Source organism: Artemia franciscana, unplaced genomic scaffold (assembly GCF_032884065.1).
Source record: "Artemia franciscana unplaced genomic scaffold, ASM3288406v1 PGA_scaffold_1180, whole genome shotgun sequence".
In the NCBI taxonomy this organism is placed as follows: domain Eukaryota; kingdom Metazoa; phylum Arthropoda; class Branchiopoda; order Anostraca; family Artemiidae; genus Artemia; species Artemia franciscana.
The window spans coordinates 2,174,500-2,199,192 of NW_027062618.1; the positions used below are offsets into that span (position 1 = coordinate 2,174,500).

The window sequence follows — 24,693 nt, forward strand, 5'->3', positions numbered from 1 at the left end:
GGATTGCCTGACAGCTTTGATTTGGCTAGTTGGGATTGGCTTATATTTATAACTAAGGTAGTTGAGATTGGCTGACTGTTATCTTAGAACAATTCTTCTTCTTTTTTATTTTTGAACTTATACAAAAATTGCCCTTAGGGCATAGCTTATTTAAATGCAAAATTTGGCTTGGATGTTATCAATTATAATGGTGTGCGTCTGGTTGATATGTGTGCTAGATGTAGCCTTATAGTAGGTGGATAATGGTTCCTCCACCGTAAAGTACACAAATATGCTTGGACTGGACCCGACGGTGTTACAAGAAGCCAGATTGACCACATTAGTAAAAAAGTGTCATAGACGATCGCTGGAAGATATGCGAACTTACCTTGGCGCAGATTCATACTCTGACCACCATCCGGTAATTGCCAGTTTCAATCTTAAGCTGAAGACCGTGAAGAAATGTAAAAACACTATCAAGTCCTTTGGCGTCCGGAAGCTCCAGGACAAGAGTCTTCGACAAGCGTACAGTGTAATTCTTGCTAACAGTTTTGCAAGTCTTTCGACTGAAGACACAACTGCAACAGTAAAAGAGAGATGGGAGTTTATTGTACTGTGTGTGCTGGGTGCCGCCGAAGACAATATCGGATATGTGAAAAACAAGAGTGAGGAGTAGATCAGCGACATATCTTGGAAATTTATGAAGGACTGAAAAGCAGCCAAAATCATTTTGGAATCATGCGAGAGCGAGTCTATTGTTGAGTAAAAAGACTTTTTGAAATCTAATTACAAGGAAGTCCACAAGGCCCTAAGCAGTCTACTAGAGTTGGCAAACGGGCTCTTTCTTGAGACAAAGGCAGATGAAGCAGAGGCAGTTTGAAAGCGTTTGACTCGGTCCACAGAGACTCCCTTTGGAGAATACTACTGTATTATAGATTCCCCGACAGGATTGTTTGTATGGTTGTCACGCTATACGAGAATCAGTTATTTGCTGGACGGACTGATGATGTGGACTCTACCGAATGGTTCAGAGTGAAGTCTGGTGTTCGCTAAGGATGTATCCTCTCAGTTCTATTCGCTATTGTCATCGACATGTATTCCGAATATGTAATTTCAGAGGTGGATTTCAGAAACCGTACAGAACCAGAACCGTACATTCTGTGAAGTTGATTTTGCTGATGATATAAACCTCCTATATAATTTAAGAGACACCTTCATTTAAGAGCTCACTGACACCTTCATACGGGAAAACACAAAGCAACCACTCGGGATCAATGGAATTGAGAGGTCGTCAGGGAGAGGCACCGTTGTTGCCTCGTGTGACAGCCTGTGGGAGAAGACCTAAGTCTAAGTAATTAAGTATTGGATTAAGTATGTCTAAGATTGAGTCCGTCTGTGGTTTAGATGCTTTGTCTGAACTTTAAGGTCCTGTTTCCCAGATAGGGTAGTGTTTCCCTAGATCAGACTCAAGCTTTAAACATTTGTCCAAGATTAGTCTCAACAATTGACTACTAGTGCATTCCAAGTAAACAAAATATGACTGTATATTGGCCATATTAATTGATATGGTCGTATAACAATATAGCGATATTATGTGCATATAGAAATATTATTAATATAGGTTTTATATGGCTATATAATATAGCCATAGCCATATTAAGAATAGGCTCCACTGTTGAGTACCAACGCATTTAAATATTCAGAATATGGCTATAAGTATTCACCACAGTTTTAAAATATTCAAGTTTATCACATACTTAAAATTTTTTTTTTTTTTTGAAAAAAAAATTGAATGGTGAAACAATTGAATGGTGAAACAATCAAATTTGTATATGATATATTAGAAAGTTTAAAGGACTTGACCATTGAAATGGAGATTCAGTGTTGAATCCAGGAGGGTGGTTTGGGGCTCGCTTCCCTCCACCCAAGATTTTTTGACGCCCTCATTCCTTTTTTTTACTATTCTCTTAGAATAAATTTCTCAATTTGGTCAATTATTGGCACCTTAGTCACATTGCCCCCCTCCCCTCAAGATTTTGGCCATTGTTGCCCTTGTGACATCGGGCCTCTCCTGAGATTTCGCTTTAGATCCGCCCCTGTAGGAGATTAGCTGTCTGATTACTTGGTATCTAACTTTATTTAATTGAAGTTGCCAATAACCTTCAAGAGGAAGACGAAATAAGGGCTCTCTTAAAATTCAACGCGCATGGAAGGATAATACTACTAAAGAGAATTATGCATCAAACGAGATATAAACATCTTTCAGAAATTGTTTCAATTTTTTCATTATTTATGTTAATTTGGAAATCGCGACCTGATTACGTTATCAGTTTTATTTACTTTAGAAATTTATTCATAAGAGATAATTGGAAGTGAAATTTTAAATTAAAAGAATTATCATTGAAACTGAGGTATTCAGAATAATTAAGAATCATTTTGAAATTAAAGAATATTGGCTTTCGCACAAACACTATTGCTTTCGTTTAAAAAATATTGGCTAAAATGAGATTTAGTGGACTAGGCTATTCAAAGATATAGGCTATTCATTTTTTTAATATAGGCTAGGACTAGGCCGTTTCTTGTTCTACGAGAATTTATACCGACTTCACTTAAACTGTGCAGACTTTATTTTTCTGTTCAATTTGCTCTCCTGTGCCTTAGTTTATTGTATAAGTTTTCAGAAGACTTCAGCTTTTCAAAACTTGTTCATGGACAGAAAAATATCGATTTTTTCGAAATCGATCCACATTCTTTGGTTGATAATCCTCTCATCAGATTGTAGTTTTGATTTTTTTAAATAAAAATGTTATCGCAGAGTAATATTATCAAATTGAATTTGTGTGATGGTATCGACAGTGTATAGTGAAACTGCAATGAGACAGTAAAATGGAAAGTTTTAAATAAGAAACTTTCTTTTAAAATAAGAAAGACTATTTGGTAGAAAGACTAATTAGTCTTTATGAAAGACTGTCTTTACTAAGAAAGACCATTTAGACTATATAAGTAGACTATGATTACTAGTATACTACTGTAGAAAGACTACAAGAAATATTTAATATTTACCAATACAAATTTATGGGTAAATAAAGAAAAATAACGTCCAATTGGACATTAGATTAATTGTCTATTAGAAAATAAAGCCCTGAACTAAAAACAGGAATCTAGATTCGGATATTGTATTCTTACTGACGTCATGAATCTAGATTATCAATTATGAATTTAATGTAAATTAGGCTATCGCTCTTTGTCATCCTCAAAGACACAATTCCCGGACCTTTTAACTACCCTAAACAGAATAGCTATCCCAAATTTTTTTATTGGATGTGTTTGGGGAAAAATTGGGTGTGGGAGAGGGGGTTAGTTGTCTCCAATCAGTTTCAACCATTAATAAGGGTACTAGCCCTTTAAATTTCCAATCGAATGAGCCCTTTTCAAAGTTCCTGCGACAAATTCTTTCGATTCCTTGGTCTAAAAAAAAAAAAAAAAAAAAAAAAAAAAAAAAAAAAAAATTGTGCCAACATCGTTCTTTACTTAGGCAGATGATGTGATATAGCTAGGTTGCTTTTTCACAGTAAAAAAAAGTTTTGAAGAATAGGAAGATAAGTCTGCAAACTAAGATTAGAATTTTGGATGCTACAGTGATGAAAGTGGTCAAATATGGTTCTGAAGCATGGGTGCTGCGAAAAGCAGATGAAGATTTGCTAGATGTTTTCCAGAAAAATTGCCTACGGATTGTTCTGGGTACCCGGCTGACTGACCGTATTTTAAATAGTAATCTGTGCGAAAATTTTTGTTCAATCCCGCTTTCTAGGGCTATAATGAGAGAAAGATTGAGATAGCTAGGGCACGTTCTTCAGATGAAGGATGACAGATTGCCGAAGATTCTCGTTTTCGGCTGACCGTGTAGGGGTAATCGGAAGGGCTAGACGGGAAGTAGGTCGTCCGCGGCTGGGACAGGAGGATGTTATATAGAAAAATTTAAAGGAAATGGGAACTTCCTGGGAGGATGTAAAGAAGGAAGCTTTGAATAGATTGGGATGGAGGAGGAGCGTGTGTAGCTGTGCTGTCCTGAGGTGGACTTGTTACTAGTAGTAGTAGTTTGGTGCATGAATATGAAAGAATTTATAAAACAGATTTGATGAAATTAAGTAGATCATAATGAGACTTACAGCAAATGCAGGGGCTCCCGTTCACGAAAATGTTGGGAAAAGAGTAGAAAAGAGTAGAACAAGGATTTTTTTCAATGTTCCTTTTAATTAAGTTAAAAAAAATGTTCAATATCTAGAAGGGGGCAATTATTTCAGAAAAGAATGGTACAGAATATTATCTAATATTTTCATGTGCAGAATATATAGGATTGGCTGCATGAATGTTATGTTGGACTTCTCTTTTCTATGGTCTGTTATATAAGGTGTGCGCATTCTGCCCACAAACAAAAAAGACGCACGGAGATCGCTTAAAATAGCTTCATTGGGAGTATGCAATATCTTAAAGTGTAGAGTCAGTGTAATGTTTACTTCTTTTGTTTTCATTTTAAGTTTAACAGCGATGAATTGATACTGAGGAAAGTCATGTGCCTGTACCACCTCTAAAATGCTATTTTTAAAAAGATGAAAAGCTAGTATATATGCTTTAAAACTTTAAAAAGGTGTCTTTAGTATCCCCAAAGACTGCCTAACTTATTGGGGAGTTTCGCATGCACTGCTTTCTTTTTTGAGGATTTTGTCCTGTTTCGAAGTTTTTTAGTCCTGATTCAAGTGAAAGAAAGAAAGAAAAGTAAATAAACAAATAGAAAAGAAAAATACAATTATGTAATTCTATATTGTCGTGTATGAAATAGAGAAAATTTTGATTAAGAAAACTTTATCGTTAAAAGTTTTGATTTTACTGATGACTTATTAAAATTCCGATTTGCAAAGCTTGTACTTGTCCAATTTCAAGGTATTTTGGCGATTAAGTTTAGACAATTATCACTTACAATAAACTGTTTATACAATTTATAAACAATGTTTTAATATAATATGAATTGTTTAAAAAAAAACTTCCTTTTTGATGAGGATTCCAAATCTGTAAAATTATGTGGGGGTAGTCTTTGAAGCTGTCCAATGATTCCTGAAGGCATGATGTGTGCTTCAAAAAAACGTTACATTACTTTCTTCCCTTTTTACCAGATCAACATTTTTTCCGGTTCTTGGTTTCTTATATGTTAATTTGTCGGATTTTACGTTGGCTACCTTTAACATTATGTTCTTTCTTTTTTCAGGAAGCAGAAGAAGAACAAGCACCTGACAACGTAGTTTCGACGGCAGCAGATTCACCGCAAGAAGTAAGTCGATTGTTTGTTTTTATTGTATTGCAGTTATTATCGAGGGACCATGCCGAAGCTGAGGCAACAAAAAACCATTGCCTAAACTCCCCTCCCCCAAAATAAATGAATGATAATGTAGTATTAATAGTTGCTAGGGTATTGATGCCCTCTTATGCGTGTTATTTTGAGATAGCCCATCTCCTGTTGACCCTTTGTAGAAGAGCTGTCCTTGGTAGTGTCAAGATACCCACCATTAGTTTTGCCCACTCCATGAAACCCTTTTTCCTGCTTTATAACTGGCTCATAAAGAGAGGAGAGAGTCGTCCACCACTTGCCAGCCATCAGGAAACAAGTAGCACTTGATCCTCAGGACTGGTACTAGCTAGAGAACTTCTTTCCCCCACCTCGGATTGCTCCTCAAGGACTCTTTTCTGCGCCATGGTAGGTACGTCATATCTCAAAGAGGAATTGACCCCTCCACTTCTAGTATGATTTGGCAGCCATTTTTGGCTCCAGTATATGCAATCTCGGCAGCTTATTACACAGAGTACCTTCCCTCATAGTGTGATTCTAGGCAGGACGGGCAGTGACTGGACGTTGAATGAAATTAGTACTAGAGCCCTCTATATTGCAATTCGCATATTAAAATAATTTTTCTTATTGCGCAATTTTCCTTACAGTAAGCATTCGTTTGTGACCATTTTTCTTTGCTTATAGATGAGGTCTTTCAAATAAAAAAAAAAAATAGTTTCATCAGGACTCGACTCTGTGAATCACTGTTCACGTCTGAACTCATCAGAAATTGAACCTGTCTGGATCCCGGTCAGTACCTCGAACCAGACCCAGAGTGGTGTCCATTACACCACAAGACCACGTATTAACAATTATTTTAAATACAACTTTCTATGCAGTATTTCGTTCCGAAGCTGCAAATGACGTCACAGTTTAACTGATGTTATTTTCGAGACAATAGACAACAGAAGAACTTGTCTTGAAAACTTTGAAAGAAGCTCATTTGACTTAAAATTGTTTGCAGTTCTAACTTATTTCACTTTCCATCGATGTTGAATAGGAGAGTTTATTGTCCAAATATGTAATGTTTAGGAAGAAGTTTCTATGACGTTTATACTTCCGGAACCTTTTCGTGAAACTTAACACAACTAAGTTAAATATACACGGTTTCTTTAAAAAAAGAGAGGCAGGAGATGCTAAAAAGGTTTATATTATGCAAAAAACGACTTAAACGTCACTGATAACGCAAACACCCAGAAAAATAGCCCCAAGACCCATATTTAGGCTATATTACTGTTAAATAGGGTGTGCTGCAGATTATGGTTTGTTAAGTTGTGATTAATTGATTTGCAGCCACTAGGGATGCTGTTTTTAGTGGGTCTAATGCCTTTAGAACATAAAAATGCCTGCTTCAACTGCCACCAGGGTAGATTTTAACATAAACAGATCCGTTTTTAGATGGTCTATGTCTCTAGAACTTAAAAATGCCTGCTACAACTGCCACCAGGGTAGATCTTACCATAAACAGATCCGTTTTTAGAAGTTCTATAGTCTCTAGAACTTAAAAATTCCTGCTACGACTGCCACGAGGGTAGATCTTACTTGTCGATCTTGCTACAAGAGGAAAACAATTGAAAAATACATTGTCATAGAAAACACCCTTTTTGTCTTATAAAACTGCCTGCAGTCAGGTGTGTTTAGTTAAAGTGTTTAATAGAGAATAGAGTGTTGAAAAGTGTTGTAGTAAGATCGCTTCAATGTGTAGGGCTAGATTTTTATTTGTGGGAATATCTTGAATCTGACAAAGAAACAAAAGTATATTATAGCTTACATTCCCTCTTCTTCTTCTATAAGAAGGAGCTCTGGGCTCCTTCTAGAAGAGCTCTGGGAAGCTCTTCTTCTATAATGAACTAAAAATTTTGGAACAAATTTCAGTGAAACTCTGTGATTATAGTTTTCAATGCTGAGCAGTCTATATTTTTAGATGGCCTATGTCTCTAGAACTTAAAAATGCCTGCTACAACTGCCATCAGGGTAGATCTTACCACAAACAGATCCGTTTTTAGAGGTCTATGTCTCTAGAACTTAAAAATGCCTGCTACAACTGCCATCAGGGTAGATCTTACCACAAACAGATCCGTTTTTAGAGGTCTATGTCTCTAGAACTTAAAAATGCCTGCTACAACTGCCATCAGGGTAGATCTTACCACAAACAGATCTGTTTTTAGAGGTCTATGTCTCTAGAACTTAAAAGGGCCTGCTACAACTGCCATCAGGGTAGATCTTACCACAAACAGCTCCGTTTTTAGAGGTCTATGTCTCTAGAACTTAAAAATGCCTGCTACGACTGCCACCAGGGTAGATCTTACCACAAACAGATCCGTTTTTAGAAGGTCTATGTCTCTAGAACTTAAAAATGCCTGCTACGACTGCCACCAGGGTAGATCTATGAAATAGTATGAAATAGTGCTTTAGTACTGGTGTTTCGTGAAAGAAAGAGTTTGTATGTTGGGCAGCTGTAAGGTCTAGGAAGCTAGGGGAGTTGTAGGGAGCTGTAGTAAAGGTATATGATGGGAAGGGCTGAGTTAAATCCAGGGAATTAACATGGAAAAAAAAAATCGCATTACCTTTAGTAAGTGCATTGTCTTTAGAGAATACAGGGAAGTGGCAAATCATTTTGAATGTCTGCTTTTTTTATTGGGAACAATGTCCATATATAGGGTATTTCTCATACCCTAATAGCACAAAGGTAGCATTATAGCACACCTATGGATTATTATGCTGACCTCTCATTAGGTGTCGTACTTTTTTTTTTACAAAATCCTTGTCAATCACTATAAGTGCATAATTCAGATTTAAAAAATAAAAAATAGATGAATCTAAACTGAATTGGAGGTAAAATTAATAAGTTCTACATTAATCTTCTCTATGGGAGAAAATTTATGTTATGCTAGGTAAAGTTATGCAAAATTAGTAGCACTTTTCTTAGTTTCTGCTCGTCTTGAGTTTGAATCAGGTATTTATTGTAATTTCTATTAGTTCTGGGCTACATTTACTTATTAAAGGTGATTATGCAAGTTTTACACTTGAAAAGCTATTTGACTTTTTTTTTGTATTTCTTTTTTTTTACTGTATTTCTGCTCATATTTGGTTTATGGTTACACCTCTCTTTTGTTTTTTGAAAAACTTCTATTATCAAAAAAAAAAAAATACATTAATTTTTACTCGTTTTTAATTCACGTAGTCTCTTTCATTAGTTAAAAAAAGAATATTTCAAATCTTTCTGGCTTTCCTCTATAAGAATCCAGATTTTGCTTACTATTTATATATTAGACAATTTTTTCAAATTTGTTTTTAACATATACGCCCTTTTAAGAACCTTGATTCAGAGAGTGCATTTTGATTTGGTTTTACACCTCAACTTTCGCTGAAATTAAGTTTTAATACCCTATTCTGTTCCTAAAACATCGTGTATATGGTATTTTGACAACCTGAATGCCCTTACACGCTTTTGACTTAGTTCAATAGTAAGAGACGAAGTAGTATTACTAGTAGCCCTGAAAGCTGAAGCCTAATGCCCTCAGTCATTTTTGAGATACTGTTGAAACGTCTTATTGACAAACCTTATGCACATAGTGCCTTTTAATTTTCTACTTTCTACTTTGATTTTCTGATTTTCTACTCGATGTTTCTACTTTATTCCCTGGCCCAGACCTGAGATGTCTTGCCTGGATGTCTGTGTGACATGGTCTATTTTTACAACTTGAACGCACTGAAACTATTTTGATTTATTTCTGTAGTAGCAAAAGGAGGAGTAGAAGTTGTAGCAAAAGTGGTAGTACTATGGGTAGCTCTGAAAATTTCAGTTAATGCTCTAAGGCTTTGCGAGGATATTACTAACACATCCCTTTGATAACTCACATGTACATAGTGTGTTTTGATTCACTTCAACACCCTCTTCACTTCCTGAAAGTTTTGCTAATACCCTTAGAATTAGCAATTGTAGTAGTCAAGGTAGAAGAGGTGATAGTAGGGGCATTAGGAGTATTGGTAATGATAGCAACAGTAGTATTAGCAGTAGTAGCAGTCATAGTATTCACATCGTACCTTTTTGAATATCCCCTCCTCATGCCCTGATATCCTTCATTTAATACTTTAATCCGTTTCCGAAGTATTGCTGATACTTTGTTTTGATAACTTGGATGCACATAGTGTGTTTTGATTTTGTCCAACGTCTCCCTCAACAGCCCGTCAAAGCTGAAAATACTTCTATTAGTTCAACATTCCCTGAAACTTTCAATAGGCCGCTCTCGAAATACTGCTGACATGCCCTTTTGACAGCCTGCACACAATTAGCGTCTTCAATTTAATTCATCTATAACTTGGATGCACATAGTGTGTTTTGATTTTGTCCAACGTCTCCCTCAACAGCCCGTCAAAGCTGAAAGTACTTCTATTAGTTCAACATTCCCTGAAACTTTCAATAGGCCGCTCTCGAAATACTGCTGACATGCCCTTTTGACAGCCTGCATACAATTAGCGTCTTCAATTTAATTCATCACATCCCTGAACATTTCCTGAAAATTTCTCTTAATACTATCAGTCTTAGTAGTAGTATTAATAGTAGCAGTAGAAGTAATAGCATGCATAGACATTTGGATAGCACCTTTTGGTTCGTTTAACATCACCTCAACATAGACTGAAAGTTTCAACTTAATGCTCAAAGCTGTTCCTGGAGTATCGCTGTTTTCACCCGTTTAATAACCTGCATCGGCATTGTGCATCAGTACTAAAAACACAAATGAAGTCATAGTAGTAGTATTAGTACCAGTTGTAGTAGTAGTCTTAGCAGCAGCAGTAGTAGTAATGCCAGTTTCAGCAGTAGTAGTAGCAATAGTATGCACACAGTGCCTTTTGATTAGTTCAACATTCCTCCTTAATATACCTGGAAGTTTCAACTTAATACCCTAGACTATCCCTGGGATATCGCTGACACGCTCTTTCGACAACCTGCTTGCACAGGCTGTGTTTTGATTTAGTTTAAAATCCACTTAAATATTCCCTGAAAGTTTCATCTTCATGCCTTTTGCGTCAGTAGTAGTAGCCGTAGTAGTATTAGTATACAGAGTGTCTTTTGGTTTGTTCAACAATCTTTGCATTTTTATTTTCGCACAAGTTACACTTATTGTTTTGCACATACGCTGTTAGGAATTTTACTATTAGTTAGAAAGTAGTTCTTATGCGTACATTTGGAATATTAAAAGTAAATCTCTGAAAAACAGGACAATTTGAAGGCTAGACTGGTGTTGGTTGTAGACTGTAAGTAATTGTGCGGATTTCTATGTCTCGTAAAGACGGGACTGGTGTGGTGTACATACTTCATAAAAACTGGTGTAGTGTAATCCATAGCTCCTGTTAAGCAAAGCTAACAAAATTTCTTTCTATGTTTTAAGCTCTTTCATGTGGGCAGGCACAATCAGTTCGTCAAGAGGCTTTGCTCAAAGATAAATAGCCGAAATTGTTGTTGGTTTGTAGTTTGTTTCGGATAGAATTAAATTACTAAGAACAGTGAAAGCGAAATCTAATTTTTCGAATTGTTTGTGTGGGAATTTCCACAACCATTATATACAAATATTAATTTATGTTAAATATCTTTAAATATTTATTTATACCTAAGAATGTTGAAAAATGATTATTTGTGTTTGCATTCGTACGGACGAAGACCGTTTTAGATTTAAGGAATTAGTTCTGTTTATTCATTATCACAGTCCAGCGGGCAGCGATGACAGAAATGTGATGCTGTCCTAAAAAACATCGTAATTCTGAAACAACTTAAAATTAAATCTTAAAAAATCGAGATTTTCAGATACGGATAGATGTAAGGTGGAGCAAGGGGAAAAAATATTCTTATTTTGATATCCTTGGTACTTAAAATTCTAGGGTAATTTCTTCTCGATTTCACAGTTTTCTGTCGTTAGAATTAATTTCGGGTTGACCTTACTTATTTTCTTATGATTGCTTTGAATTATAAAAATTACGACCCTTCAAATATTCTACTCATGTTTGTTGTAGTCTTTGGTTGTAAATCGCTTTTTTATTTTCTTACGACCAATGATTTAAACTATAAAAAAGGGAACCTTTCAGATATTTTGCTGATGTTGTTGTAGTCTTTGGTTGTAAATTATTTTTCTTTTTTTTTCAGTTGTTTTGTTTTTATAGGCACAATCAGTACCTGAAGAAGTTTTGCTACAAGACACGCACAGTGTTGTCGACGAAATAGTCGAAGCTGCTGCTGGTGATAATCTTTATGATGAAAAGGTATAGTGTTGCTCTATATCTTCTTCTATTCAGATTATTACTACCCTTTTTTTGCAACAATACTTATTCATACCCAAAACATAAGGCAAACATAATATATCATTAAGCCCTCTTTCGTAGTAAACATAGACAAGATAGTAACATCAGCTGATTATCTTAATTGTTGAATAATGGTAATTAGGATATTTCATTTTTGGGCATTTTGGAGAAGTGAATGAGATAAATAATTTTTTCCATTTTGCGCTATTTTGTATGTTTTGGGCCCATGAATAAGACTAATGGTGCCAATAACGCTAAAGCTGAAGTTCGTTGTATTTCCTTATTTATTTTAGTATTTAAGCTATAACCAGCTATAAGATCAGATTTTTTTCAGATTCTTTTATGATTAAATTTTTTTATAGATTTATAAGATTTTTGATGAATGATTTCTTAGACCACATTGCCTTTCGATTTACTAATAAAATGAAATGAAAATATAGAAAAAGGGGTACTATATTTCAAATAGGAGAGTGGAAAATAACAAAGAAAGCCCTTTTTTCACCAATAATAATAAAAGTCTGTATATTTTGGATTCACATCCGGAACCCTCTATAAACGAAAAGAACTAAATTAAATAGAACATGTAAATAAACGGAATAGCATAAACAAAAACACAAATGATAAAATATGGGTGGATCTGAGTTTTTGTCGTTTGTCTTTTATTACATTTTTCTTTTTTTATGTTTTTTTTGTGTAATTTAGTTTAGTTCGTTTTATTTATGTATTTTTCATTGATAAAGGCTTCCGGACGTAAAGCTGAAATATTGGGATTTCCTCTATTTCTAGCTTTTGGTTCCAAAGAAGAGATTGGTTCCTAAAGATTTTTTAATCTTCTTGTATCTACTAACACGGTGATTAAAAAGGAAAGAAACTCGCTGTCTTCTAATCATTTTATCCATTAATTAAGATAAGTTAAAGATAAGTCAATCTTGAATAGATCAATCAATAGATCTGTTCGAGCTCTATTGAACATGCTTTACTCATTTTCAGAAAAAGGGGATTTAGCCCCTTTTTAAAACATCACAGAACTATTCCAAGGATTATGAAGAAATTCCTTTAAGCTCTATCCTAGTGGGTTAAGTAAGGATCCTGAAATCTATGCACCTTATGAAGCTTGTACACAAATTGTATATAGGTTACCGTGAATGCCTGCAAATTGGTCAATGTTGACACTCACTGATGAGTGTCCGAAATCCCTTTTTTTCTCTTTGGATTTAGTCACCGTTGCCAGTCAACTTTTTCAATTTAATGTAAAGTTTGATGATGACAAATTAGGTTAGGATAGACTAGGTGAGGTTATGTTCTGTTAGCTTAGATTAAGTTTGTGAAAATTCGGGGTTATGGGGGTGGGGGGCTACGAGACCTTTCTCCTAGGAACACAGCTAAGTCTAGCATATACATTCAACAAATATTAAATTTAATTTTTGTTGCGTCTGAACGAGTTAGTTTTAACTTCGGTTACAAAACCTTGAAAATAAGATTTCTTAGCTTATATGTTTTGAAGACTTTTTTTTAACTTTTCGGATATTAAAAAACGGGCGCACATTTTCTTGTTTTCCACCCTTCTCCCCTTTATCTTAATGACCTGTGTCTTCTGCGGTAGTAAATAGACTTGGTATTGTTTGAATTTTAATGTGACGTTTAGTCTCAGTCAAAAATTTGTCTAGTCCATCGCAGCTTGTTTTGTTTAATTTTTTTTATTAAATCTATTTAATTTTTACCATATTTACATAAATTTTCTATCAAACCTATTTAAGTTTTAATATCAAAGCCAAATATATTTTTTTTTAATACTAAGCTTAGATATTAATTTAACTATATCCTTTTAGCATTCCAAACAGTATTTTATCTAATTTTCTCGTTTTTAAAGTGTTTCCTTCTTTTAAAACATTTTGTGCCTTTACTTTGAAGAAAAATATAAAAAACAAAGAAGTCAAAGAATGAATTTGAGGTGACATGTTGCCTGTTCCAGCGTTGTAATGATTTTTTAGTAGTTTTCGTACTGTTTGCCCTTTTTTCCTTTTTTGGTGAATCTCATTCCTCCCACCCAAAATTAATTCGTCAGTAGTTATCTGGATTTAAGTGAAACTCCTTTAAAAAAAAAGAAGAAAAATGAAGCTAATTACATCCAGTTTTTACCTCAAGCTAGTCAACTTTTCCTTTGCTGAGGCTGAAGTGAAGTATGACGCTCCTCATGAGATTAAATAAAAAAAAACAAGTTTTTTCAACTGAAAGTAAGGAGCGACATTGAAACTTAAAACGAACAGAAACAACTCCGTAAATAAAAGGGGATGTTCCCTCCTCAACACCCCGCTCTTTACGCTAAAGTTTTTTTTAACTGTTTTAAACAGTAAAGTTGATAGAAAGACTCAAACTTTAGCGTAAAGAGCGGAGCGTTGAGGAGGGAACAGCCCCTTTCATATACGGATTAATTTCTGTTCGTTTTAAATTTTAATGTCGCTCCTTAGGCTACTTTCAGATGAAAAAAACTGTTTGTTTTTTTATTTAATTTCTGGACGCTTTTGAATTAATGCATGTTTTGATCTTGGCTCTCCTTACATAAATAACTAAAACGAAATTTGTATATAAATTCTTTTTGGGCTAAATGGCTTTATCATAGTTTTAATCGGAAGATTTTGAGAAAAAAAGGAGCGAGGGAGAAGGCCTCGAAACGTTTTCATTAGTAAAAAATATACGTAACTTACCAATTAACTTACATAATGAACCTTCTATATTTGTATGTTTTTATTTCGTATATAAGGGGGTCCACCCCCTCGTCAATACCCCGCTCTTTACACTAAATCTTAAATTGGGTCCCAATTCCTTAAGAATGACCCCTGAATCGCAAAAGCCCTAGAATAAATAGTTGAGATTACTATAAATACTTTAGCGTAAAGAGCGAGGTATTACGAGAAGGAGGTAAACCCGTCATATGCGTAATAGTTTCTGTTAGTTTTAAGTTTTAATGCCGCTCCTTACTTTCAGTTGAAAAAACTTTTCATATTTATTTTTTCATTGTTTTTTTAAATAGTGCTAGAAAATCCTGCCTCCCCCCTCCATTGAAATTCTTTTTCCCCATGACAAATTCCTCCATGGAAAGATCCTCTTACATAGCCCCCTCAACTTCTCCCCCCCAGACCAAAAAAAACCTGAAAACGTCTGTTCACTTCTCAATAACCATTACTATATGTGAACACAGATCAAATTTTGTAGCTTGCAGCCCCTCCCACGGGGATTGCGGGGGAGTTAGTCGTCCCCAAAGACATAGTTATTAGGTTTTCGACTATGGTGAATAAAATGGTTATCTCAGAATTTTGATCCAGTGACTTTGGGGGAAAATCATTGTGGGAGGTGGCCAATATGGCCTCCGACTTTTTTGGTCACTTAAAAGGGTACTAGAACTTTTAATTTCCGTTAGAATAAGCTCTCTCACGACATTCTAGGACCACTGAGTCGATACTATCACCCCTAGAAAAAAAATAATAAATAAACACGCATCCGTGATCTGTCTTTGGGCAAAAAATGTGAAATTCCACATTTTTTGTAGGTGAGCTTAAAACTTCTACAATTGGGTTCTTTGATACGCTGAATCTGATGGTGTGATTTTGCTTAAGATTGTATGACTCTTAGGGGGTGTTTCTTCCTATTTTCTAAAATGAGGCAAATTTTCTCAGGCTCGTAACTTTTGATGGGTAAGACTAAATTTAGTGAAACTTGAATATTTCAAATCAGTATTTAAATACAATTCTTTTGATGTAACTATTGGTATCAAAATTCTATTGTTTAGAGTGTCGGTTTCTATTGAGCCCGGTCCTTCCTTACTAAAGTTCGTTACCACGAACTGTTTGATAACGTCCACACGTCATGATGCTCGCAACAAAATCTTCCAGGAAGGGGGGGGGTGTTCTTCAGAAGAGACTATCAATTTCTTTCCGTTTGAAACACAGTGTTGACCTATTTTTATTTTAGGCCCTTTAAGCTTTGGAAAGAGGATGGGTGTGCTTGGTGCTTTCTGACTGTATTTGTGTTGCGGGAGCAACACTTCGGTTTTGCGTGTTTTTTTATAGCACCTCGATTTCAGCTTATTCCTTGAAAGTGGTAAGAGTCTAACATCTGCGGTTTTTACGAAAACTGTGGACCTTAGGCCGGATTGATGAATATGACTTTGCATTTTGGAAAGCTCCGTACCACTCTTGCCTGGGGCTAAAAATTTATTGTTTCTACCCATTTCTGTTCGTGATTTCAGCCGAGTTTATCATTCGGTTTTTCGCACTTGGGATTGCAGTAGAGAAACGGTATCAGATGTGCCTCTTAAACTTTGAAAGTTATCTCATTGCTAAAGAAATTAGTTTATTCTTTGATCCTTTCTAAGTGATGACGTTAGAAACATAGTCTACGGCAAAAAATTCAACTTTTGAACTAAGACAGATAGATTATTTTTTCGACGGTAGTCGATAGCTCTTGATGAGTTTATCAAAGTACATTTCATCCATTTTTTGGTAGGAGAACTCCTTCATGATATATATCACTCTGAAAGTTTAAAGGGGTTGATAACTCCAGTAGTAAGGTACACACTGAAACCAAAAATAGGTCAATACAGAAATGGGATCAGATGTTCCTCTTAAACCTTAAAAGTTCTCTCCCTGCCAAAGAAATTAGATTTTATCCTTTGCTCTTTTCTAAGTGATGACGTTAGAAACTTGGCCTATGGCAAAAAAGACAACTTTTGAACTAGGGCAGCTAGATTTTTTTTTTACGTCAGTCGCTATCTTTTGATGAGCTGATCAAAGTATGTGTCATGAATTTTTTGGTAGAAAACTTTCTTCATGGGATATACCAGTTCGAAAGTTTAAAGGAGTTAACAACTTCAGTAATAAGGTACACACTGAAACCAAAAATAGGCCGATACCAATTGTGAGACATATAGGGGAGTTTTAAGCAACAGGCAATGAGAGATTCGCAACTTTTGCTAGTTGGTGTACCTATTATTTGTTTCCGGTGTAATTGATGGTAAGACCAATTTGGTTCTAGTGGGAAAACATGCAGGAGACTTGTAAGTAATAATCGGCTGTTAGGCTAAAATAATTTTCAGCGATCAGGAGTTTAAAACTTTTACTAGTTGCAATGAGGGGTTTGCAACTTTTGCGAGTTGGTGTACTTAGTATTTATTTTAAGATCCGTACAGATTAACAACGTCAGCGTTCAATCGAAGCGAGGAAACAAAACCAAAGTATTGCTCTCGCAACACTTTTCTTGGCGAAGCCGAACAATGGTTGCCGCAACACCTCACGTTGCCTATGCAACGTAGATCTAGTTTTGTTTTGTTTTTTCACATGCAACAAGAATAATTTTTTTCGTTCACTTCCTCATTTTTTGTCATTCAAAACACTAACCTCTGTTTTTCATTATTTTTTTTTCTGAGATGGTTCTTTAATCTATTCTCAATGGGAGAGGGGAGTCTTTCTCATGCCCACACTCCCATGCTCTGAAGCATGGGTATTCAAGTTTGAGCTAGTCAACGTCTATTTAATTCTAACTCTTTATTATTTAGTTCGAAGCGCCTGAAGTTAAGTATAACGCCCCTGATGATATGGTATCCGCCCCTGCCAACCCGGACCCTGAACTGGTAAGTCAGGTCATTTTAATTTACCCGTAAACCTTCTCTTGTTTAGTTTTTTTAATAATGTTTTCATGCTTAAGCAACCCTGTACACTGCACAGGGTAGAAAGTCGCTTCTAAGATTTGTTTGGGTACCTTGCCATCCGGAGTTTTTAGAATAAAATAACTTCATCTCTTTTGTGAATAAAAAAAAGGTGTGAATAGTTTTGAGGCAATATCTGGAAATTTCGACGGACAAGACTCCACAAGAACGAACTAGTAGTTCATTTGTCCTTATTGGGACAATCAATGTCTTAAGAGGTTTTGCTTATAAATAGCTCAATAGCTGAAGTTAATGGCGGTATTCGTTATCTTTCGAGTCGAATTTTCTTTTCTTTTCTCGGGTGATTTTGCTAAGACTGTACGTTTTCCGCACTTATCTACTTTCCCGGTTCAATGTTGGGCGCTCTTTGCCTTCTTTTCCTTCTTATAGTTTCGCAATGCTGCAAGTTGTGTTAAGCTAAGACCCTTCGAAGCTTAGACTGATGTTTGTTGTAATCTGTGGTAGTAAATTTTGTATAATAGTGTTGTTTCATCTTTAAGCAACCCTCTGCAAATAGAGGTATCGAATACAAAGCTGTTATCTATTATAGGGCATATCTTTTTTTCTTTTCTTTTTTAGCAAAGTTGATATAGAGTGAATGCTTTTAGGGTAGGCACGGATCTTAAGTCTTTTTTTGGGAAGGGCAGCATTGCCAGGAGGAGTGAGATATAATCCTTCCATCTAAAATTTAGTTCCATCTGATCTGATTTACTATGAACGTATCATACGCAACGGAAAGTTAAAACTAAGTGTTTTGGTAGGACTGTTCAAGAGACATTGGATCGCGTTGTCGCTTTTGCAGGGCAACGGGAAATTTCGTTAAGATCGAGATTACCAATAACCGTCGATCTCTGTTGACAAATCAAAGGATTATTCTTCATTGCTCTTTGATGCTATTACGAGGAGGGAGGGGTAAGCTTACAACATGACATAAATGGATAATAAGAGTGTCAGGACAACACCGGGAAAGGCTTCTCTAGAAATAAAACAAAAGTAATAGAAAGATCTTCTCTCAAATACAATACCCGAGAATGCACTAATTATTTAAATGACTTTGTTTGAGGATGATGATATTGTTCCTAGTGTTGTTAACGATACTATTGGCAAAATAAGAGTTCAAATAGGAATAGGGCCTTGTATTAGAAAGCAAAAACATAATAATACAAAAGTTGTGGATATTTCAATGACGTATTTAGTGATCATCCTCAGCAGAGAAACTAAAGTATTACAATTACAATAAACTATATTTATACAGCCTAAAACAGCCTCTGTTAGCCTGATAACATTGTCCAAATAATTTTCTCAGACAATATATGCAACAAATAGAACAAATTTAGGCGTTACATCTTTTCAGCTTTAATGAACTTGTCATCACTTTGCCTTTAAGTAAGTACTTTTACTTTACGTAAGTAATTACAACTTAATAAACAGCTTGACAGTTCATAAATGGCTGAGAGAGAGGAGGAGATACCCCTCTTTTTATGGACTTTTTTATGCTAATTTTTTTTCTATTTTTTCCCTTCTTTTCTACTTCTTGTTTTATCTTTCTTTTTTTTTAAGGTCCAATCTGTACCTAAACCAGAAGCAAAACATACCGATGAATTGTATCCGGATTCTTACGGACAAAGAAAAGAAATACCGGTAAGTCTCAATTGATTCTGAAAAAAAATTCTATGCACATAACACACGAAGGGATCATATATATATATATATATATATATATATATATATATATATATATATATATATATATATATATATATATATATATATATATATATATATATATATATATATATATATATATATATATATATATATATATATATATATATATATATATATATATATATATATATATATATATATATATATATATATATATATATATATATATATATATATATATATATATATATATATATATATATATATATATATATATATATATATATATATATATATATATATATATATATATATATATATATATATATATATATATATATATATATATATATATATATATATATATATATATATATATATATATATATATATATATATATATATATATATATATATATATATATATATATATATATATATATATATATATATATATATATATATATATATATATATATATATATATGTATATATATATGTATAGATATATATATATATATATTTATGTATGTATATATATATATATATATATACTAGCTGTTGGGGTGGCGCTTCGCGCCACCCCAACACCTAGTTGGTGGGGCGCTTCGCGCCCCCCCAAGCCCCCCCGCGCACGTAAGTCGTTACGCGCCATATTAGTTACGCGCCATTGTAGTTGTGTCCCTGTGTCCCACCTGTGAATAGAGATAGATATAAATATATGTTTTCAACTACGTAAAACATGCGAATATACAACATTCTTCGCTGTCCCATTGTCTGTGCATATAAATAGATTGTCAGGTTTACTGACTCTTGAACATGCAACATATAATTGTCCATGGGAAAAACAATCCGTATTCAGATCTATACCTCATTATTCTAATGATGTGTCCCTGTGTCCCGGTCGTCATTTATATTCCCTGTGTCCCGGTCGTCATTTGTGTCCCGGTGTCCCAGTTTGTAATTTCTCTTTGAGTGTCCCGGTCGTCATTTATATTCCCTGTGTCCCGGTGTCCCGGTCGTCATTTGTGTCCCGGTGTCCCGGTCTGTAATTTCTATTCGAACAATCCCTGTGTCCCGGTCGTCATTTATATATCCCGCCTGTGCCCCCAGCGTCCCCGTTGTAGTTGTGTCCCTGTGTCCCGGTCGTCATTTATATTCCCTGTGTCCCGGTCGTGATTTGTGTCCGGGTGTCCCAGTCTGTAATTTCTGTTTGAGGTTCCCGGTCGTCACTTATATTCCCTCTGTCTCGGTCGTCATTTGTGTCGTGAACAAATGTCTTAAATACCGTTAATGACGTCACCGTCAAAGCAAAAATGACGACAACTAATTTCATGACGTCAGTCAACACAGAAACATGACGTCACCTGATCCACAGACAGACAGACAACTTATTTATATATATATAGATATATATATGACGACATGACTGCCTCTCCATGGATTATTCTTTATGGTTGATTGTGTATGGCTATGCTGTTTGACCTATGTGATTGTATGGATGAGTAGGGTTAAGGCCTCATTCAAGTGCTGGTCTATATTAATCACTAATTTAGGAAAACAGTCTTCCTTAAATCCTTCTGTCACTTTTTTTTTTGTGTGTTTGTGCTGTTGCATTGGTGATTTTTCTTTTCATGATATATATATAAATATAAATATATATATATATATATATATATATATATATATATATATATATATATATATATATATATATATATATATATAAAAATATATATATATATAAATATATATATATATATAATATATATATATATATACAAATATATATATATATATATATATATATATATATATATATATATATATATATATATATATATATATATAAATATATATATATATAAATATATATATATATAAATATATATATATATATATATATATATATATATATATATATATATATATATATATATTTGTATATATATATATATATATTTATATATATATATATATATATATATATATATATATATATATATATATATATATATATATATATATATATATATATATATATATATATATATATATATATATATGTATGGTGAATATATATTTTCACCATTTATTATATACACATAAACACACACACATATATATATATATATATATATATATATATATATATATATATATATATATATATATATATATATATATATATATATATATATATACCTATTTAAATTTTACTATATGTTGCACCACTTTCGGTGATATAAATAACTTTGTTTTAAAAACAATTTCTTTATATGATTTTAATTCTGGAGAAAAGAAAACATCTAAAAGATCTGAAGGAAGCTACAATTTTTACCAATCGATCTGAAATTCATTTGTAAATTTAGTAGTTTAAGTTTTTTGGCCAGTAGAATCGAAATTTATTTCGTATTGTCTTTTAAAAACGGACAGCGGTCCTTAGTAACCAAAAATCAAAAAACAAAGTTGTTTTTTTATATCACCAAGTGAGAAAATATGACCTTTTGAAGTCGATTCAGGAATGGTAACTATGATTCTGGTTAATCCTATTGATAAAAGTTCATTCAAATTAATCGGAGTTTCTGAAGAATTTTGAAGACCCTCGTAAATGGTTTTTGATCGAAGTGAAAACACCACCACATTGTGGTGGACCACAATGACCTGTGAGAAAGGTCATTCTCATAAACCTATGCAGGAAGGGTACTGCCCCCCCCCCACTACATTCACCAACAAGGAAAATTACTTTTGCATGGACACCACTAATGATTACTCTTTTTTTCTTGCATCTAATTTCCGTTCAAACGAGCCCTTTGTGTCTTTGATATTTCAGTGCCCTATTAGTGGCGAAGAAAAAAAATTAGAGACACGTCACTTCTTCCCAAGTAAAAAAGTGATTCTGCTTGTTGCTGAAGATGGGCAACGGTAATTCTGCTTTTTGGGGTTTTCAGCTTCCACTTTTTGGGGTTTAAAGGGTAATTCTGCTTTTTGGGGTTGTTAGTTCCTTGCTGTAGTTTTCATTTCGTGTTGGCACAATTTTTGAGGGGTTTCGTCGTTTTCTAGCCGATTTGGAAAAATTCTCATAACTCTCTTTTTGCAACAAGCTTTTATCAATAAGATAAGCCGAAATAACAATTACTGTTCCTAAAACAGGTATAGATGGCTATTTTTCCTCATTTGATAGTTTTTTGAGAACATCTTTTTAAATTTTCGAATGCTATAGGCCTGATTTTGTTCTTTGCTAGGCTGCATCTGACGCTGCAACCAAGATTTGTCTTTTCATTTATGAATTTGGCAGAGGGGGAGAGGTTCAAAATAGGTATATCCGGAATTTGGGATTCCCTTCCCAAATTAGATTCTTAATGTCACTGTTCAGGAACCTGCGGATTCTAATTTTGGACCTACAGTTGGACTCCCCTTGAGAAGCGCTTAACACCCCCCCCCCTCACAGCCTTCAGCGAAAGGGTTTTAAGTATGTCTTGGGGGCATTAGGTATAAATAGAAAGGGTGATCGTAAAAACTCCAGAATGCACACATTTGATTGGAAACCAGATGTCCTAGTGTCCTTTTTCAGATTCAGAGTGATCAGAAGGTGGACAACTCCCTAAGTAATATTTCAAGAGGGAACTTTTTAGCGATGATTATCGTACTAGAAGCGCTGTCATACAAATAGTAACAAGCTTGAACATAAACAAGGAGTTGAAGGAGAGGGTTGGTAGCCTTATTCATATTTAAGGGAACCCTTAATCAAGCAGTTCTTGAAAACAAACTATAAGTAAAGAGATAACCTTGTCAGTTGCAAGCTATTAGAGTGGAAATCAGTGGATTTAATTAGGGGAATGTTCAGGTCAACATTTTCAAACTGGAGGGCTGGTAGCCCTATTCATATTTAAGTAAGTCCTTAGTCAAGCAGTCCATGGAAACAAACTGTGTGTAAAGATATAACTTTATCAATTGCCTGCTATTAGGGTGGAGATCAGTGGATTTTTATAGGTAAAGGGGGAGCATGACTTGTGTCTCAAAAGTGCATGTTCAGGTCAACATTTTTCAACTCTTCACGAGAGGCGTTTCAGATGAATATGGGCCTATATCTGGATTTAGCTATGGCCCTTGTTGTTTCGAAGCTCTGTGACCCTTCACCCAAATAACTATGGTCTTTTTAACTTTAGGCCACGTAGGTTTTGTAACGAAAAACCTGGTTTGTTCCCTTCCTTATGGTCGTGGAGGCTGTGGATCCCAATTCGCCCATTTTTTTACAGTAATTTGCCCATTAGTTTCATTAGATAACAAGTTTGTATTATTTATAACTGTAAGAATTGAAATTTAGTCTGTCCTTCCCTAACGAGTAGGGCTGCCTCATTCTTGAAGAAATGTAGTGCCGCATTTGAAGTTGCTTAAATCACTTGTATAATTTGTATAATTTTACGACTTGAATATTCACTCAGTTGCATCGTCAACAGCTTAGGTGAATACCTTCGAGCGGAGAGAGGAAAAAGGACGAAACCGCTAAATACTATTAGCAGCCATATAGTATTTGAAATTCAAGTTGGCAAGCTGACGTCTTAAAGACTTCCCCAGGGAAGGCCATACGTCTTAAAGTGGATATATCCGTTTCACTTTTTTCGGTAATTTTTTTTTTCTCACGTCGTTCGATGGAACTTAATTATGTAATTAATATTTGAAACTTGATGCAATGGTAAAATACACAAATATGTACACAATAGGCAAACAATAAGTGTTGTTCAGGGTTCTCGAAAGCCCTTGCTTCGCTTGGGTGCGAGTTCGGACATTCGATACCACAAATAGCCCATGCTTCACTCATTCCAAAGCTTGGGATTTGGTCCTCATGAATGAATCATGCCGTATAGTGAAAATTGATTCCGTCATTTTAGCGGGAATTTTACCAATTTTTCTTTTCTAATTTGTTAACAAGAAATAAAAACGGATCAGCTCACCTTCTTTATGGTGTCAACGACAGTACATTATCTTTACAAACGAGCAATAATTATATATATATATATATATATATATATATATATATATATATATATATATATATATATATATATATATAGCTGGATAATTTTTCAGCCTAAAACCACTCAATGCGTTTACCGCTAAGTTCATAGACCTTAGCGGTAAGTAATTAAGGTCTTTAAGCGGTAAGGTCTTAAAGTCTTTAAGCGACAAACGGTTAAACAACTACGGTCTAGACCATCTAAGCTAAATACCATTTCAGCCTTAAGCCGCTAAAAGCGCTTTATATGAAGGGTTTGGTAAAGTTAACACCAGAGATTTTCATGTCTCAATGGACTAGGCTACCGACCGGCGGACCCTCGGTGGATTAGGTGTTGATCACGTATTTGCTTTGTCATTCTGCATATTATCATATTTAGTTAGCAGAACTAAATTACGTTAAGCTAATAGGAATGTTTTGACTAAATTGCACAAGAAATCAGGTTAAGCCGGATCAGGTTAAGAGGAACTTTTGTACTAATTGTCATTTTTTCTCCTGTTTCATCTTGTAGTCCAGTTTTTTTTTCATATTACCTTCCATTGTTTTTTCCACTTCAAATGTAGAATCATTTTCAAAAGGGGTGTCTAATTCTTAGAGACGATCCATTTGGGACTGAGTCCTTCAAGGTAATGAAACCCAAGACATTTGCCT

General features: G+C 34.4%; 1 protein-coding gene across 1 annotated transcript in view; it reads left to right on the forward strand.

Annotated features, from left to right (window-relative positions):
* The window catches only part of LOC136041246 (aspartyl/asparaginyl beta-hydroxylase-like), a gene marked incomplete in the record, with an annotated part of 132,939 nt that overhangs the window by 65,223 nt on the left and 43,023 nt on the right, over positions 1-24,693 (forward strand). The window contains 4 exon segments of the mRNA XM_065725854.1: positions 5,243-5,305; positions 11,519-11,617; positions 17,208-17,282; positions 18,918-18,998. Of these exon segments, the coding sequence (XP_065581926.1) occupies positions 5,243-5,305; positions 11,519-11,617; positions 17,208-17,282; positions 18,918-18,998 (318 nt within the window).